Raw genomic sequence first — 18,583 nt, 5'->3', positions numbered from 1 at the left:
AAGTACCAGTCATGATGCGGGCGTGTCCAGGTCATGATGCGGGCGTGTGCAGGTCATGATGCGGATGTGTGCAAGTCATGTTGCAGGAGTTTAGAGGTCATGATGCGGGAGTGTAGAGGTCATGATGTGGGAAAGTACCAGTCATGATGCGGGCGTGTCCAGGTCATGATGCGGGCGTGTGCAGGTCATGATGTGGGATTTTAGAGGTCATGATGCGGGAGTGTAGAGGTCATGATGCGGGCGTGTATTGGTCATGATGCGGACGTGTGCAGGTCATGATACACACGTGTACTGGTCATGATGCGAGAGTGTCCAGGTCATGATGCGAGAGTGTCCAGGTCATGATGCGAGAGTGTCCAGGTCATGATGCGGGAGTGTCCAGGTCATGATGCGGGAGTGTCCAGGTCATGATGCGGGAGTGTCCAGGTCATGATGCGGGAGTGTCCAGGTCATGATGCGGGAGTGTCCAGGTCATGATGCGGGAGTGTCCAGGTCATGATGCGGGAGTGTAGAGGTCATGATGCGGGAGTGTAGAGGTCATGATGCAGGAGAGTACCGGTCATGATGCAGGAGTATGGAGGTCATGATGCTGGAGTGTGCAGGTCATGATGCGGGCGTGTGCAGGTCATGATGCAGGAGTGTAGAGGTCATGATGCAGGAGTGTAGAGGTCATGATGCAGGAGTGTAGAGGTCATGATGCAGGAGTATGGAGGTCATGATGCTGGAGTGTGCAGGTCATGATGCGGGCGTGTGCAGGTCATGATGCGGGAGTGTAGAGGTCATGATGCGGGAGTGTAGAGGTCATGATGCGGGAGTGTAGAGGTCATGATGCGAGAGTGTCCAGGTCATGATGCGGGAGTGTAGAGGTCATGATGCAGGAGAGTACCTGAAATCAACAGGCCGACACTCTTTTAGGATTCTTCCCATGAAAATGTGCTTTATTGATGTATGCTTGTAGAAGATCCAGAATCCCAGCTGGACCATGCCTCCATGTAACGTAGACTTTTATTGACAAACACTGACAGACCAATGAAGGTCTGGTCTGGCCTACTCACAGCCTGCTTTCTCCAAACATGAAAACCACACACTTTTCCATTTCTGCCAGTAGACTCCATTCAGCGAAATGGAAATCTACCCTGTCCTTATCATGAGCATCCTAACGTTAGCGTGCAGGACGCTGCATCATGTTTGTGGTGATCACACGGGGGGGGGGCACAGACTCAACTGTGCTTTCCACACGCCCCACCTTGAGGAAACACGCTGCGGATTCAAAATAATGTGTCACGTCTCTTCTCCTCCTTCCAGGCATGCGGCGACCCCAAGGCCAAGCCCTCCTATCTGGTGGACAAAAACCTGGAGTCCGCAGTCAAGTTCATCGTTAGGAAGTTCCCTGCTGTGGAGACGCGCAATAACAACGTGAGTGCGCCTGCTTGTTTGAAATCATTTTTTTTTAATTTTTTTTTTGGTGTAGGATGAATTTACAGGTACATAAATTTACATTTTTATACAGCCTCCTTGTAACGCAATCAAAATGCTGAGCTAGCGCTGATAGCATTGTTTGGATGCTAGTTGTAGCCAAAGGTTCACCATGAGGGGGAAAAAAAACCCCTTACGAGCCCCCTTGATGACCTCCATAGTTTCACACCGGCTGCTCGGCGCAGGTGTCCAACTACAGTGCACCCTGCTAGGCCACGGACAGTGGCTCCTCCCCCTCTATACTCTGTGTGTGTTCATGGTAAATTAGTTATTTTGATTAGTGCTAATCAATCGAATCCTCACTTATTCCAGTTCTTCCAACCTCCAGGTGTGCACAAACTAGACAAAGTGCAAAGCTGGAGAAAATATTTTGTGCAGTGTGTGTGTGCGTTGAGAGCTAAATGTAGTCATTGCTTTGCAGTACCAAACTTTTTTTTTTTTTTTTTTACCTCGCTAAGTGCTTACGTAAAGCCGTTATTCAGCGTGTTTGTGTGTGTGTTTTATTCAATATCAATGTGCAGGAATTGTGTCTTACGTTGTTTTCTGCCTTTCTTTCTGTGTTTGTTTGTTTTGCATGCTAATCCCGGCTTATCCTGCCCGGACTTGTGCTTTTTGGTAAGTTTTTGTACATTTCATTTGAGTTTTGCCAGACTAATTATTTGTAAATGTTTTTCAGGCTTATACGACTTGGGTTGTTTGGCTGCTTTGTATGGCTGCTTTTGCTCGGCATGTGCTAAGCGCCCACTTTACAATACAGTGGTTTTAGTCATTAAAGTGGTCTATTTTGGCTTTACACGCTGTCTTAAGAACATATACATATATACCAGGGGTCTCAAACTCAATTTACCTGGGGGCCACTGGGGCTAGGGTCTGGGTAAGGCTGGGCCGCATCAGGTTTTCAAAAAAAAAAAAAAACGCATTTATTAAAAACTAAAAAATATACAAACTTTTTCAGTGCTTTGGTTCCGATTTTCTACAATAAAAGCTCTGATAAAACATTCCACTGTTCTCAAATATCTTCATTTTTATTTTTCTGCACAAAATAAATTGAAAAATAAATAAACAAATCAAGAATAAAGAAAATCAATCAATCAGTAATAAATAAATATAATAATAATAATAAAACACCAAATAATAAAAACTTAAGAAACCACATATAGTTGGTGGGTAGACAAATGATTTTTTTCAGATTAAAATGAACAAAGCATTATTAGAGCCCTGTAGACATGACAAAACACGACTATAGTCACATTTATACTCTTTTTATTTACAACATATTGCGCAACTGCAGGGTCTTGAGACACATGCTAACTCGCAAACTAGAGAGCTAGCGACCTAAACGGTAGCCTTCAAGTTATTTCCTTTAAACTTAAATAGCCAAAAACTTACCACTTCCACACGGATAGGGAGGATAACTATTAACAGTTATTTAACCTTTAACATGAACATTAATCAAATGTAATAATTTTTTCTGGGTACATGATACCATACAGCATCCATATCAAACTTGCGCGGGCCGCACTAACATTAAACTTTCATATCAAGGCGGGGGCCTCAAACTAGTGTTTGAGACCCCTGATATTTACAGTCTTTGTCTTCTTTTTTGTATGATTGTCATATTTGAATGTTTGGGATCATCAAACAAATGTAAATATTAGTCAATGACAACACACTTTTGAAACCAAAACAAATGCAAAGCTCCATGTCCCTGTGTGAAAGAGTGACTGCCCCCCCCAAAGCTAATAAGTGCTAGGACCACCCTTAGCAGCAACAAGTGCAATCAAGCCTTTGTGATAACTTGCAATGAGTCTCATTGTTGTCATTCAGCCACACTGGAGGCTTTTCCAGCATGAAGGTCATGCTACAGCATCTCAATAGGATTCAGTCTTCAGGACTTGGACTAGGCCAATCCAAAGTCTTCATTTGCTTTGGTGGACTTGCTGCTGTCTTTTGGATCATTTGTCCTGCTGCAGGAGCCACGTTGCTTTCAGCTTGAGGTCACCCAAAGATGGCCGAATATTCTCCTTCAGCAGCATTCATGCTTCCATTTATTACAGCAGACCATCACACTACCACCACCATATTTGACCAAAAAGTTCAATTTGGTCTTGGAGTTCTGCCATGCTGGCTGTTTTTTTTTTCCCCCAGTGTCTTTCTTATGGTGGAGTCATGGACACCGACCTTAACTGAGGCAAGTCAGGTGGCCTGGGCGCTCCTGGGAAGGTTCACTGCTGTTCCACATTTTGGCCATTTGTGGATAACGGCTCTCGCTGTAGTTGGCTGCAGTCCCAAAGCTTTCGAGAAATAGCTTTAGAACCTTTTCCACACTGATAGATCTCAATTCACCTGACCTTTGTTTTGATTTAATCATAACTTTTTAGTCACGTTTTCCACACAGGTAGTAAAACATTTCAATGTTGTGTTACGTTTGATGATCTGAAACATGGAAGTGTGACAGACATTCCAAAACAAGGAAGGGGAAAAGAAATACTTGGTTAGGTGAAAATGATTCTGGAAAGGCAAACGGGTATTGCATACTTAAATATCATGATATTAATATTTCGGTGTTTCTTGTGGTGTTCCAGCAACAGCTGGCTCAGCTGCAGAAAGAAAAGTCCGAAATTTTGAAGAACTTGGCTCTCTACTACTTCACCTTTGTAGACGTCATGGAGTTTAAGGTAGGAGGACACGGTCATTATCACGAGATGATGAACTTTCATGAACGTATTCATGTGGGGCCCCAACAGGACCACGTGTGCGAGCTGCTCAACACCATGGATGCATGCCAAGTCTTCTTTGACATTGTACGTCCAAAGAGCACATTTCATGTGGCGTTCAATGCCGCGGATGTCTTCTGACTTTGTGCGCTTTGCTCTTCTGCCAGACGGTCAACTTTGACCTCACCAAGAACTACCTGGACCTGGTGGTGACGTATACGACGCTCATGATAATACTCTCACGCATCGAGGAGAGGAAAGCCATCATCGGGCTGTACAACTACGCTCACGAGATGACGCATGGAGCCAGGTGACTGAACAAACGCACACGCTCCATATGTAAGAGTATGTAAGAGTGTATGTAAGAGTTAGAGTACCAAATACACACGGTGACAGTACCTAGCTTATACATAATAAGAGAAAAATAATCATACTGTAAAAAATATACTGTATGGCTGCACATTGGACGAGTGGTTAGTGCACTGGCCACACAGCTAGGAGACCCGGGTTCGATTCCCAGAAGGAAGTCTGGTTCACAGTGATGTAGGGCTTGGCAATATGGACCAAAACTCATATCCGTATGTACATGTTTATGTTGAGTATCTATATGTGATCTGTAGCCCTGTATTATTATTATTATTATTATTATTATTATTATTATTATTATTTATTATTATTTAGTTTTTACTCGAATCAATACTTAACATGAGGATGTTTAAAGTTTCCAATCATCCATTTTTCTATAACGAGTGTCGCAGGCCTGGACTGGTCAACCAGCCAATCACAGGGCACACATGAAAACAATCTTCGAAAATGAGCTTTGCTCCCCCCGGGCCGCACTTTGGACACCCGTGGTTTATGTATTTTACCGGGAAGGTGAAGTGTTACCAAAGCGCCTTTCAAGGCTTTCAGGCATGGGTGTTTTTTTGGGTACGCTTCTGTACTGAATCAAAGGCTCCAAAAACTGAAAGATCCGAATGGAAATCCACGTAGCGTTACACGTAGCATTTTTTGGGGACACGTAGCATGTCCCCCAAAAAAAACTCTTATGGGATGGAAGACATACTGTAGATTGAATTCATCGATTTCCCATCCATCATGGACAACAGACCATGTCAAAAAACGAAATTGATAAAACCATCAAAAGGTTGGCTCAGGCCATGATCCCAGGTTGTATGTTGAGTTTAAATGAAATACTTTGGAAAGATTGGGCGGGCCGTATTCAAACACTTGGCGGGCCGGATGTGGCCCCCGGGCCGTAGTTTGCCCACCCCTGGTTTAGATTCTGTTCCACAGATGGCGCTAATGCACACGAAAGCTGCTTGCCAACCGCCAATAAACAACAGAAGAAGAAAAAACACCACGAAGAAGAACACAGTCTGACAATTTTTCCGATTGAGCGGATACAAGATAAGGAAAGGAATATTCCGATTATATATTCATTCGGATTGGCACTTTTCTTTGGGAATGAGGTGTATACAAAGGTTAAATTAGCAAATAACCCAATTGGAATCGGAATATTTGGGTCCATGTAAACGTGGCTAATGAGAAGAATATAAACAAATACTGTAAAACAAGCTAATGTTTTGTGTTTTTGTTTGTTTGTGTCTCAGTGACCGTGAGTATCCCAGGCTGGGCCAGATGATTGTGGATTATGAAAATCCTCTGAAGAAGATGATGGAGGAGTTTGTCCCACATGGGAAGGTAGTCCACTTCCAGTCATTTAGAATTTGACATGGTTTAATGTTGGTGGTGTTCACGCCGGGTCCTCCCTTTGTTGCCGGACAATATTTAGCACTGAAGAGCTTTCATGCTGTCATAAAAGTTAGCCCCCATGTCGGGTCTTTGTCGCCACAGTCTCTGTCGGACGCCCTCATCAGTCTTCAGATGGTTTATCCCAGAAGGAATCTGTCGGCGGACCAGTGGAGGAATGCTCAGCTGCTGTCTCTGATCTCTGCTCCGTCCACCATGCTCAACCCCGCACAGTCAGACACTGTTAGTGTTACACCCTCACGTCCAATCATGTGACTTCCTTGATGAGAAGATCATCTCATGAGCATCTGTCTCTCTTTCCAGATGCCTTGTGAATATTTATCCCTGGACGCAATGGAGAAATGGATCGTGTGTAAGTACTGAAAGGGATGCCCATGTCGGCTATTTGAGTCATGATTGAGCGTTGTCGTGGGCCCTTTTCTTCTTCTCCCTCCAGTCGGGTTCATCCTTTGCCACGCCGTGCTGAACAGCGACGCGGCGGCGTTGTCATTGTGGAAGCTGGCCCTGCAAAGCTCCACCTGCCTCTGTCTCTTCAGGGATGAAGTCTTCCACATCCACAAGGCTGCCGAGGACCTCTTTGTCAACATCCGAGGGTAAGGGCGGACACACGGGGGGGGGGGGGGGGGCACGCAAGAGTCGACGTGCTAGGCTACTGCTGTGACTGCGTAGTGTGTTCTATTGAAATGCCATATACTGTACAGCAGGGGTCTCAAACTCAATTTACTGGGGGGCCACTGGAGGTCGTGTCTGGGTGAGACTGGGCCCCATCAGGTTTCCCCCCCCAAAAAACAACAAAAAAACGCATTTATTAAAAACAAAAAAATTAAAAAAACTTCACTTTGGTTTCAATTTTCTACAAGAAAAGCTCTGATAAAACATTCCACTGTTCTCAAATATCTTAATTTTTATTTTTCTACACAAAATAAGATGAAAAATAAATAAACAAATCAAGAATAAAGAAAATCAATCAGTAATAAATAAATATAATAATAATAATAAAACGGCAAATAAAAACTTAAGAAACCACATATAGTTGGTGGGTAGACAAATGATTTTTTTCAGATTAAAATGAACAAAGCATTATTAGAGCCCTGTAGACATGACAAAACACGACTATAGTCACATTTATACTCTTTTTATTTACAACATATTGCGCAACTGCAGGGTCTTGAGACACATGCTAACTCGCAAACTAGAGAGCTAGCGACCTAACGGTAGTCTTCAAGTTATTTCCTTTAAACTTAAATAGCCAAAAACTTACCACTTCCACACGGATAGGGAGGATAACTATTAACAGTTATTTAACCTTTAACATGAACATTAATCAAACGTAATCATTTTTTCTGGGTACATGATACCATACAGCATCCATATCAAACTTTAAACATTAAACTTTCATATCAAGGCGGGGGCCTCAAACTAGTGTCCTGCGGGCCACATTTGGCGTGAGGAACTTTTTAGGGACTGGCGTAAAACGGAGGTTACTAATGATGCATTTTTGTGCGATTTATAGTCCAGAAAATACGGTACACATTGAATTGAACTGAATTGAGCTGCACGCAGTGGAGTGGTTAGCACACAGACCTCACAGCTAGGAGACCAGGGTTCAATTCCACCCTCGGCCATCTCTGTGTGGAGTTTGCATGTGTTTTCTCCAGGGTACTCCGGTTTCCTCCCATATTCCAAAAACATGCTAGGTTAATTAGCGACTCCAAATTGTCCATAGGTATGAATGTGAGTGTGAATGGTTGTTTGTCTATATGTGCCCTGTGATTGGCTGTCCACCAGTCCAGGGTGTACCCCACCTCTCGCCTAAAGACAGCTGCGATAGGCTCCAGCACCGCCGTGCGACCCTCGTGAGGAAAAGCGGTAGAAAATGAATGAATGAATGATGTTTTGTAAATTTGGAGTGGTCAGACCGGAGCAGGAGGGGATAGAAAAGAAGAAAAAAGAAAACAGAGGGGGGGAGTGCATTTTTAGACAAAATGTCTAAACAACGATGCCACAACGATGCTACTCCGGTTTCCTCCCACATTCCAAAAACATGCTAGGTTAATTAGCGACTCCAAATTGTCCGTAGGTATGAATGTGAGTGTGAATGGTTGTTTGCCTATATGTGCCCTGTGATTGGCTGGCCACCAGTCTCTCGCCTGAAGACAGCTGGAATAGGCTCCAGCACCGCCCGCAACCCTTGTGAGGAAAAGCGGTACAAAATGAATGAATTGAATTGAACATATATTAATTGACGGATGATATTTGTTTATAGGGCTCTAATCATGTGAAAAGGGTATTTTTTGTGGAGATTGACATAGCAGGGTGGGGTCTGGAACCAATCACCCACCATAAAGGAGGGATTACTGCACTTTCTGTTCTTTAGTTCCACGATTGGGTTGAAAAGAGTCTTACTGAGCTAGGAACCACGAGGAGTTGGAAGCTTATAAAGTGGGAAGTCATCCTGCTAATCATGTTAAAGATGTCCAAGTGTCTTATGAAACGATGTTTGTGTTTTTATGTGTGTTTCCCAGGTACAACAAACGCATCAATGACATCAGAGAGTGCAAGGAGCAGGCCCTGTCTCACGCGTATGAAAGCCTTTTCTCTACTTCAAAAGTCATCGATTTAGTCACCTGCTTCTGCATTTCCTGTTCTGCTTTTAACCATCATGGCAGCGACCTGCTCTTAAGCCTCGCAGGGACTCGTCTGGCCTTCCTTTGTCTGTCTTTGTCTTCTCCCCATTTTCATCCTCTGTACTTAATCTGTCTCCCGCTTTCATCTTTGTTCTTATTCCCCCGCCATGGCTGTCGTTCCCTCACTCTGCTGTCTGGCGGGGATTGTCCTCAAAGTGTCAAAACGCTGTGGAATCTTCTAGCTAGCATGTTGACGTCTTCCGTTCTGCGTCTTTGCAGTGGCTCCATGCACCGAGAGAGGCGCAAATTCCTCAGGTCGGCGCTGAAGGAGCTGGCCACCGTCTTGGCGGACCAGCCGGGGTTGCTGGGCCCAAAGGTAATAAGGCACCGTTGTCGCCGCCATGTTCGCTGCACCAACTATAAATGCTGTTTTCAACCCCGTTCGTCCTCGTAGGCGTTATTTGTGTTCATGGCGCTGTCCTTTGCCCGTGACGAGATCATCTGGCTGCTTCGACACGCCGACAACATCCAGAAGAAAAGCACAGACGACTTCATCGACAAGTACACGCTCCCGATGTTCTACTCGAGCTAACGCGTCAGCGCGCCGGCGTGGTTTCATTCTCCTCCCACATGTGTTTGCTAGACACCTGGCGGAGTTGATCTTCTACATGGAGGAGCTGCGAGCCCACGTCAGGAAGTACGGCCCGGTCATGCAGCGCTACTACGTGCAGTACCTGTCGGGTTTCGACGCCGTTGTGCTCAACGAGCTGGTGCAGGTAGCAAGAGAACACTGGAGAGCTTCACGCGGCGTTCAATTCAGTTCAGTTCTTCTCATTTGTACGTCCGCTAGAACCTGTCCGTGTGCCCAGAGGATGAGTCCATCATCATGTCTTCATTCGTCAACACCATGACCTCCCTCAGCGTCAAACAAGGTAAACGGAACGTCACGGAGGAGGAGAAAATGTGTGGAAACCTGGAATGAGCTCAGGTGTTTGTACGTTGCAGTGGAAGATGGTGAGGTGTTTGACTTCAGGGGCATGAGACTGGACTGGTTCAGACTGCAGGTGAGCCAAAGCGTGGGGTGGGGGGGTGGGGGGGGCATATTGAGTGAATGACATGATGGCGTAAGGTTAAAATGTAGAGCAGGGGTCTCAAAGACGCGGCCCGCGGGCCAAATGTGGCCCGCAGGACACTAGTTTGAGGCCCCCGCCTTGATATGAAAGTTTAATGTTAGTGCGGCCCGCGCAAGTTTGATATGGATGCTGTATGGTATCATGTACCCAGAAAAAATTATTACGTTTGATTAATGTTCATGTTAAAGGTTAAATAACTGTTAATAGTTATCCTCCCTATCCGTGTGGAAGTGGTAAGTTTTTGGCTATTTAAGTTTAAAGGAAATAACTTGAAGGCTACCGTTTAGGTGGCTAGCTCTCTAGTTTGCGAGTTAGCATGTGTCTCAAGACCCTGCAGTTGCGCAATATGTTGTAAATAAAAAGAGTATAAATGTGACTATAGTCGTGTTTTGTCATGTCTACAGGGCTCTAATAATGCTTTGTTCATTTTAATCTGAAAAAAATCATTTGTCTACCCACCAACTATATGTGGTTTCTTAAGTTTTTATTATTTGCCGTTTTATTATTATTATTATATTTATTTATTACTGATTGATTGATTTTCTTTATTCTTGATTTGTTTATTTATTTTTCATCTTATTTTGTGTAAAAAAATAAAAAGTAAGATATTTGAGAACAGTGGAATGTTTTATCAGAGCTTTTATTGTAGAAAATTGTAACCAAAGCGAAGTTTTTAAAATTTTTTTTGTTTTTAATAAATGTGTTTTTTTGGGGGGGGGGAAACCTGATGCGACCCAGTCTCACCCAGACCCGAGCTCCAGTGGCCCCCAATTAAATTGAGTTTGAGACCCCTGATGTAGATCTCAATATTCATGACTTATTACAATTTGTTGTTCTCCCAGAATAAGAATGTAGGTTGAGACCAATCATTCCTGGAAGATCTAGAAAGCTTTCTGTGTGGGTTATGGTGAGTGGGATGCTCTGTAGCAGCAATGTGTGGAATGACGGTTCCTCTGTGCAGGCCTACACCAGCGTGTCCAAAGCTAGCCTGGGCATCGCCGACCACAAGGAGCTGGGCAAAATGATGAACACCATCATCTTCCACACCAAGATGGTGGACTCGCTGGTGGAGATGCTGGTGGAGACGTCAGACCTGTCTATATTCTGGTGAGACGTGCGGCATTGATGACTATATATATAGGAAACCGCCATGCCATTACCATGAAAGCTGTGCTCTTTGTGTGTTCCTCCTTTTGTTGCAGCTTCTACAGTCGTGCATTTGAGAAGATGTTCCAGCAGTGCTTGGAGCTTCCCTCTCAGAGCCGTCACTCCATCTGCTTCCCTTTGCTTTGCACACACTTCATGTCCTGCACGCACGAGCTGTGTCCTGAGGAGGTGAGCGGATACACGACATAAGACACACGGTAGCATCGTGGAGATGATTACAACCATGTTGCCTTGTCCTTGCAGCGTCATCACATAGGCGACCGCAGCTTGTCACTGTGTAACATGTTTTTGGATGAGATGGCCAAACAAGCCCGGAACCTGATCACCGATATCTGCACGGAACAATGTACCCTCAGTGACCAGGTGGGATGACACTTGACACTGACACTTCCAATATTGCACCAAACATCTCCTAGCGGTATCGTCTTCAGAGCTGCTGACTATTTCAATATCAGTCGATATCAGTGTCCGCCTTGAAGTGAGTTTTCATTCATTCATTCATTTTCTACTGGAAGTGCTGAAGCCTATCCCAGCTGTCTTCAGGCGAGAGACTGGTGGCCAGCCAATCACAGGGCACATATAGACAAACAACCATTCACACTCACATTCATACCTATGGACAATTTGGAGTCGCTAATTAACCTAGCATGTTTTTGGAATGTGGGAGGAAACCGGAGTACCCGGAGAAAACCCACGCATGCACGGGGAGAACATGTAAACTCCACACAGAGATGGCTGAGGGTGGGATTGAACTCGGGTCTCCTAGCTGTGAGGTCTGCGCGCTAACCACTCGACCGCCGTGCAACCAAGTAACAATTTATTGCTGTAAATCGGGTTTACCACTGACCGTGAAAAGTTGATTTTCACAAAAGCAGTATTCCTTATTTCTAAATAATTTATCAAATATGTCTATATGCCCACCTTCGGCCATCTCTGTGTGGAGTTTGCATGTTCTCCCCGTGCATGCGTGGGTTTTCTCCGGGTACTCCGGTTTCCTCCCACATTCCAAAAACATGCTAGGTTAATTAGCGACTCCAAATTGTCCATAGGTATGAATGTGAGTGTGAATGGTTGTTTGTCTATATGTGCCCTGTGATTGGCTGGCCACCGGTCTCTTGCCCGAAGACAGCTGGGATAGGCTCCAGCACCACTGCGACCCTCGTGAGGATAAGCGGTAGAAAATGAATGAATGAATGAATGTCAATATGCTGTATATACCCAGAGCATAGAAACCTGCTTGGCATGGGTTACAGCTGCAGCAGTATCTTGTGATGGGGACTATCAGGTTTGGTGCTTGTGTGTCTCGCTGAATATTACATCCATTGCTGACACCTAGTGACCAGTGTGCAATGCTATGGAATGGTTAATCGTTAGGAAGCGGTCGTATTTCATCCATGTGGTTGAATCTCGGTTTTCCGTGTGCAGCTGCTTCCCAAACACTGTGCCAAAACCATCAGCCAGGCCGTCAACAAGAAGAGCAAGAAGGCCACCGGGAAGAAGGGTGAGCCGGAGAGAGAGAAACCAGGAGTGGAGAGCATGAGGAAGAGCCGACTACTGGTCACCAAGTAAGCAGACCTGACCTGACCTAGTAGTACTTCTTAAGCTGAGAAGCTGATCCATCAGCCGTTTGGGACTGGAACATTTTATTCTTCTTCCAGTCTGGACAAACTCCACACCGCCCTGTCAGAACTCTGCTTCTCCATCAACTACGTTCCCAACCTGGCCGTGTGGGAGCACACCTTCACACCCAGGGAGTACCTCACCTCCCACCTGGAGATCCGATTCACCAAGTAAGCACGCGTAAGCAGGAGATTTGAGATTTCTGCAGCTGACAAAAGCTCCGCCTCTTTCCCTCAGGTCCATCGTTGGCATGACGATGTACAACCAGGCCACTCAGGAGATCGCCAAGCCCAGCGAGCTGCTGACCAGCGTTCGGGCCTACATGACCGTGCTGCAGTCCATCGAGAACTACGTCACCATCGACATCACCCGGGTCTTCAACAACGTCCTGCTGCAGCAGACGCAGCACCTGGACAGCCACGGCGAGCCCACCATCACCAGCCTGTACACCAACTGGTGAGTGGGACTGTTTGATATTGATGTTTAATATTTACTAATTGTTGATAATCATGATGTGATCATTTTCACATCGTCCATTCCTGCTGCAGAAATGTATTCCAATATCCTAAGATAAGAATGTTGGTGTTCATTTGGTAAAAGAACTGACATGAGATCAGATTCCGATGTCGTTTGACACGTTGTTTAAATGCTACGGCTTGAAGGGAAATTACTATTTATGATGTGCAATCATAAATGGTAATGTAATGGTTTAATTTCATTTGAACATGCATCAGATTACAATTGAATGCATCCCATAATCAGTCCATAGTTCCACATGTCCAAAAGGAGTAGGAAAAAGCAAAGCTTATTAAATCCTTACCCCTCCATCTGGTACTTTTACAATCAGTAACAGTTACATTTGTTCACCTCCTGCTTTCCTAATATAAATAATATAATTTTTTTTTTTTTTACTTTTATTTTTGTCATGTACCAAAGTACGAGGTCATATGACCACACAATCGGTAATAATCAGTACTATAGTAACTGTTAGTAACTTGCATTTGTTCACTTCCTGCTTTCCTCATATAATATAGTTAAATTTAAATTTGATTTAATCATTTATTCAAATGTAATTAATTTTTTAAATTTTTTTATACATTTTTATTAAATTTTTTTGTTTTTTTAACTTTTTAAAATGTTTTTATTTTTTGCAGTACATTTAGCGAGTGAAGATTGCTTTTATAGTTGTTGATGGATTAGTATTATATTGTAATTTAATAATAATATTATTATTGATATTCATAATTATATTAATAATATAATAATAAATATAATAATATTAAATATAATATTAGTATTATTATTAAATTGATGGAAACATGATGGATTTACCACAAAACTGTCACTGCTCGGCCATCTTCACATCTCATTGGTTCGAAAAAACAACTCCATTGCTCGTAGTGTGTGTGTGTGTGTGTGTGTGTGTGTGTGTGTGTGTGTCACGGGCCAGCACTGCTGGTTCTGAAGGCCCTCTGATGGTTTCCATTGACCCGGTAACACCAAGCCGAGAGACTTGAACCTGTTTGGGATGAATGAAAAAAACTGTCATACTCAGTCTTGTGTGTACATGTACTTGCAGGTACTTGGAGACGTTACTGCGCCAGGTCAGCAACGGCCATATTGCTTACTTCCCTGCCATGAAGGCCTTTGTCAACCTCCCCACAGAGAACGAGCTGACCTTCAACGCTGAGGAATACTCTGACATCTCCGGTAAAGCCACGCCTCCTCGTAACTCCATAAAGACGAGTACACGATCCTCCTTTTTGCTCCTTCACAGAGATGCGCTCCTTGTCAGAGCTCTTGGGTCCGTACGGCATGAAGTTCCTCAGCGAGAGTCTCATGTGGCACATCTCCTCACAGGTGGCGGAGCTGAAGGTACGACACGCTCCGGGCCGAGAGCTTCACTGCTCACATGACGCAACTTACAGGATCATGTATGTGTGTGTGCAGAAACTGGTGGTGGAGAACATGGAGGTCCTGACTCAGATGAGAACCAGCTTTGACAAACCGGACCACATGGTGGCGCTGTTCAAGAAGCTCACCTGTAAGCACGGCTTGCTCTTTGGCTGAAGGATCAGCAGCACGTCAATCATCATGTCTGGCTTTGGCTTTGCTCCCTTATAGCTGTGGACAGCGTGCTCAAGAGAATGACCATCATCGGAGTCATCCTCTCCTTCCGCTCCCTGGCTCAGGAGGCCCTCAGAGATGTAAGAGGCACACATTCGTTCTCTTTCACACACACACATACACACACATCCCTCACCACCTCACCGCTTTACCCCATCACATTGGTAATGGTAATGGTAATGGTTTTATTTCATTTGAACATGCATCAGATTACAATTGAATGCATCCCATAATCAGTTCACAGTTCCATATGTCCAAAAGGAGTAGGAAGAAGCAAAGCTTATTAAATCCTACCCCTCCATCTGGTACTTTTACAATCAGTAACTATTGCATTTGTTCACGTCCTGCTTTCCTAATATAGTTACATTTTTTTGTTTTTTATTATTATTTATTATATATAAATTATTTTTATGTAATAATTTTTATTATTATATATTATTTAATTTTTTATTGATTTTTATGTTTTTGTCACATACCAAATATGACCAAATATGATATGAGCATCCAATGCCATAATGGGTACCATAGTAAGTGTCAATATAGTGATATATATAGCACATCATGACTGGTTCAAGACTCCTCATCCTTGTATTTAGCAAATTTATTTTATTTATAATTTTATTAATTAATTTTTATAAAAAATATTTTTTTAGTTTTTTTACATTTTTTTTAGTTTTTAGTTTTTGTCACGTACCGAAGTAAGGTGATATGACCATAAAGTACATAATGGTTACCATAGTAACCGTCAATATAGTGATATGTATAGCACATCATGACTGGTTCAAGACTGGTTTATCTTACAATGTCTGCCACATTGGCTAATAAGAGGTGTAAAGTTGACTGTAGGGGTGTTATTTCATGTTGAGAAGGCTCTAATTTTTTTCCCGAAGGTTTTGGGTACTCTAACCAGGAAAATGAGAAGGATTTCCTGTACATGTTAGGGGGTCGGGATTAGTTATGGTTTAAAGCAGGGGTGTCATGGCTGTGCCATGGTAGGCTGAGACACCGCAGGTTGCAACACCTCGTCCAAATCCATGGATGACATCCGTACTGGAGAAAGTGCAGTGTCGTTATGGGACAGCCTGGAAGAGGAAAGTTTTGGATGTAAAATGTCTTCAAGATTCTTCCCTTTGCAGGTTTTATCCTGCCACATTCCTTTCCTGGTCAGTTCAGTGGAAGACTTCAAGGATCACATTCCCAGAGAGACGGACATGAAGGTATACACGTCATGTAATTCCTGTGTTTTCCCAAACGCCACTAAACACTTGACAAACGCACCCAGGTGGCCATGAACGTGTACGAGCTGTCCTCAGCTGCAGGTTTACCCTGCGAGATCGATCCGGCGCTGGTGGTGGCGCTGTCGTCGCAGAAGAGCGGTGAGGGCCCCGACGGCAGCCGAGCATCCGCAGACTCACCTTCCTCCTAAATGTTTTTTTTTTCGCCGTTTTCTGTGTGCGCAGAGAACATCAGTCCGGAGGAGGAGTACAAGATCGCGTGTCTGCTGATGGTGTTTGTGGCCGTTTCCTTGCCGACGCTGGCGAGCAACGTCATGTCGCAGTACAGCCCGGCCATCGAAGGTACTTGCTTTGAGATGTTAGCGTGATAGCATAGCAGCTAGGTCATACAAGCTATGTCTTTTTAAATACGACAAAGTCTAGAAGAACATCACAGCGGGGTGACTAAAAATGCCTCGAAGGTCAAAACAAAGAGCAACCATGCAGTACAGAAGCGCGGACTTCGCCTCGTTGCGACACGTTCCAGGAAATGTAATTTACTGCTTGAGCGGCACGACGCCACGCCGCATGCAGATGAGTGCCGCGCGGTGGACTGACTGGCATTGATTGGTTACGGCGCACGGTGGCGCTCACAGAGCTCAGGCCGTGGCAAACTGGTTGAAGGTCGCCTCGTAATCATCACCTTGCGTCTTTGTGAAAGTGACTGACTTTGTGGAGTCGTGGGACTCGGTGAAGGATGCTAGCAAGCGTGTCATTAGCCACGTTTACATGGACCCAAATATTCCAATTCCATTCGGAATTCAATTCCATTCAACCTTTGTATACACCTCATTCCCAAAGAAAAGTGCCAATCCGAATGAATATATAATTGGAATATCCCTTTCCCCAATCCGATTGAGGTATCTTGTATCCGCTCAATTGGAAAGTTGTCAGACTACGTTCTTCTTCGTGGTGTTTTTCTTATTTTGTTTATTGGCGGTTAGCAAGCAGCTTTCGTGTGCATTAGCGCCATCTGGTGAACAGAATCTAAACCCTTCTATACGCCATTCACAAGTCCAGTTTTATTAAAAAAAGAAAATACATATCTATAATAAAACATGTGCCGAGCTTAATTACAGTAAACCTCGGATATATCGGATTCAATTGTTCCCACTGGTTTTGTCCGATATAAGCGAAATCCGTTATATGCGTATACCGGAAAATGTCAGTTTTACGCATATATCGGATTTATATCCGGTATATGCGTAAATCGGATTTTATCCGTTATAAAAAGGCACTTCCTTGACTATGTTTCCAATGTACCTGGACGCGCAGGCAACGCTGCAAATGACGTCGTATAGCGGCCTGTCACGATTCGGCGAATCAGAGCGCCACGATGCGGCCATCCGATATATGTGAGGGAAATTTAATGGAAATGCATTGGAACGGGGCTGGAAATTTTGTCCGAAATAGGTGAAATCCGTTATAAAAAATCCGATATGTGCAATGAATTTTTATTGGAAATGCATTACAGAAAAATTGGTTCTTTTTTATCTGTCCGTTGTGAGCGAATTTCCGATATATCCGAGTCCGATATATCCGAGGTTTACTGTATAAAATATTAGCAAGATTGAACTTTATCTTTTCCTGTTCCCGGGTGCGTTCTTTCAGCGAATGCTGAGATATGACATAACACGCAGCTCCAGACGTTCTTCAGTTTTAAAAATGGAGGCGAGCAATCGGCACTGGATTGCTTCGGAAAGTTTGTTTTTGATTCAAACTAAATTCCAAGACTGGACAAAGGAAAAACTGGGAATATGGAGTTATTCCAACAAGTGAAAGAAAAACTCGAAGAAGTCGGTATCACGTGATGTTGGTGTTTACGCTTTACTGGGCATGCCTCATTGGCTATTCTGGTTGATTATAGCGGCACATGTAGACACGCGATTGGAATATTCCTTTCTATGTATACCATTGCTTTCGGACAGAGAAAAACTCCTCATGTAAACGTGGCTAATGACTTTGTGGCGTCATAGGACTCAGTGAAGGATGCTAACAAGTGTGTCATTGTTCGAATCCTGCTGACATACAGTAGTGTGAAGTGGTCATTTTCAAGATTCTCCTCTATAAATGCCAACCATTTCAGTGAAATATATCACATACCAGGCTGTAGAGTCTTCATGCAACCTCTTCTGCTGGCTGCCATGTTCTGAATGACAAAGTCAACCTTTGCTGCCCCCTGCAGGCCACTGTAACAACATCCACTGTCTGGCCAAGGCCATCAACCAGATCGCCGCCGCTCTCTTCACCATCCACAAAGGAAGCATCGAGGACCGGCTGAAGGAGTTCCTGGCTGTGAGGAAGACATGGAGTATCATATCATAGCATATCATAGCATATTGCTAAGTCTGTCTCCTCTTGCCTTGTCTGTGTCCACGCGTGCAGCTGGCCTCCTCCAGCCTCTTGAAGATCGGCCAGGAGACGGACAAGATGACCACACGCAACAGAGAATCTGTCTACCTGCTGCTGGACATGGTCAGCTTTCTTCCATCTTAAGGAGTATTATTGGGATTATTCTATTGGCTAGCGCTAGCTTAGCAACAGCGGCTCCCTCACCACTCAGTGCTTCTAAATGCACTGCTTTTCAATATAGTATGTCATCGCTGTTGGATATTGGATGGGTTTTTCAGTCATTCAAATATAATAGTAAGGCGTTCAGATGGTGTATG

At 44.1% G+C, this 18,583-nt stretch overlaps 1 protein-coding gene across 5 annotated transcripts in view; it reads left to right on the top strand.

Moving 5' to 3' along the window:
• Window positions 1-18,583, top strand: part of nckap1 (NCK-associated protein 1) — a 32,444-nt gene that overhangs the window by 10,352 nt on the left and 3,509 nt on the right. For 2 of the 5 annotated variants that reach the window (XM_058063524.2, XM_058063540.2), the window contains 29 exons: window positions 1,306-1,416; window positions 4,062-4,154; window positions 4,224-4,280; window positions 4,361-4,503; window positions 5,807-5,897; window positions 6,051-6,188; window positions 6,270-6,318; window positions 6,403-6,559; window positions 8,492-8,548; window positions 8,873-8,969; window positions 9,048-9,154; window positions 9,237-9,369; window positions 9,444-9,525; window positions 9,599-9,657; window positions 10,688-10,833; window positions 10,929-11,061; window positions 11,137-11,256; window positions 12,319-12,458; window positions 12,552-12,683; window positions 12,751-12,969; window positions 14,093-14,223; window positions 14,291-14,388; window positions 14,464-14,557; window positions 14,638-14,720; window positions 15,777-15,857; window positions 15,923-16,016; window positions 16,101-16,217; window positions 18,100-18,209; window positions 18,300-18,389. In XM_058063524.2, coding sequence (XP_057919507.2) covers window positions 1,306-1,416; window positions 4,062-4,154; window positions 4,224-4,280; window positions 4,361-4,503; window positions 5,807-5,897; window positions 6,051-6,188; window positions 6,270-6,318; window positions 6,403-6,559; window positions 8,492-8,548; window positions 8,873-8,969; window positions 9,048-9,154; window positions 9,237-9,369; window positions 9,444-9,525; window positions 9,599-9,657; window positions 10,688-10,833; window positions 10,929-11,061; window positions 11,137-11,256; window positions 12,319-12,458; window positions 12,552-12,683; window positions 12,751-12,969; window positions 14,093-14,223; window positions 14,291-14,388; window positions 14,464-14,557; window positions 14,638-14,720; window positions 15,777-15,857; window positions 15,923-16,016; window positions 16,101-16,217; window positions 18,100-18,209; window positions 18,300-18,389 — 3,162 coding nt within the window. Of the gene's footprint in view, window positions 1-1,305; window positions 1,417-1,974; window positions 2,092-4,061; window positions 4,155-4,223; window positions 4,281-4,360; window positions 4,504-5,806; window positions 5,898-6,050; window positions 6,189-6,269; window positions 6,319-6,402; window positions 6,560-8,491; window positions 8,549-8,872; window positions 8,970-9,047; window positions 9,155-9,236; window positions 9,370-9,443; window positions 9,526-9,598; window positions 9,658-10,687; window positions 10,834-10,928; window positions 11,062-11,136; window positions 11,257-12,318; window positions 12,459-12,551; window positions 12,684-12,750; window positions 12,970-14,092; window positions 14,224-14,290; window positions 14,389-14,463; window positions 14,558-14,637; window positions 14,721-15,776; window positions 15,858-15,922; window positions 16,017-16,100; window positions 16,218-18,099; window positions 18,210-18,299; window positions 18,390-18,583 lie in introns of those variants that run through there. The other 3 variants (XM_058063533.2, XM_058063548.2, XM_058063555.2) reach the window with 2 other exon arrangements.

Source organism: Doryrhamphus excisus, linkage group LG10 (assembly GCF_037039965.1).
Source record: "Doryrhamphus excisus strain RoL-2023G ecotype Guam linkage group LG10, RoL_Dexc_Guam_v1.1, whole genome shotgun sequence".
Lineage (NCBI taxonomy): Eukaryota > Metazoa > Chordata > Actinopteri > Syngnathiformes > Syngnathidae > Doryrhamphus > Doryrhamphus excisus.
Note: the sequence above shows the minus strand (reverse complement) of the source record. Positions and strands in the feature narration are given on the sequence as shown.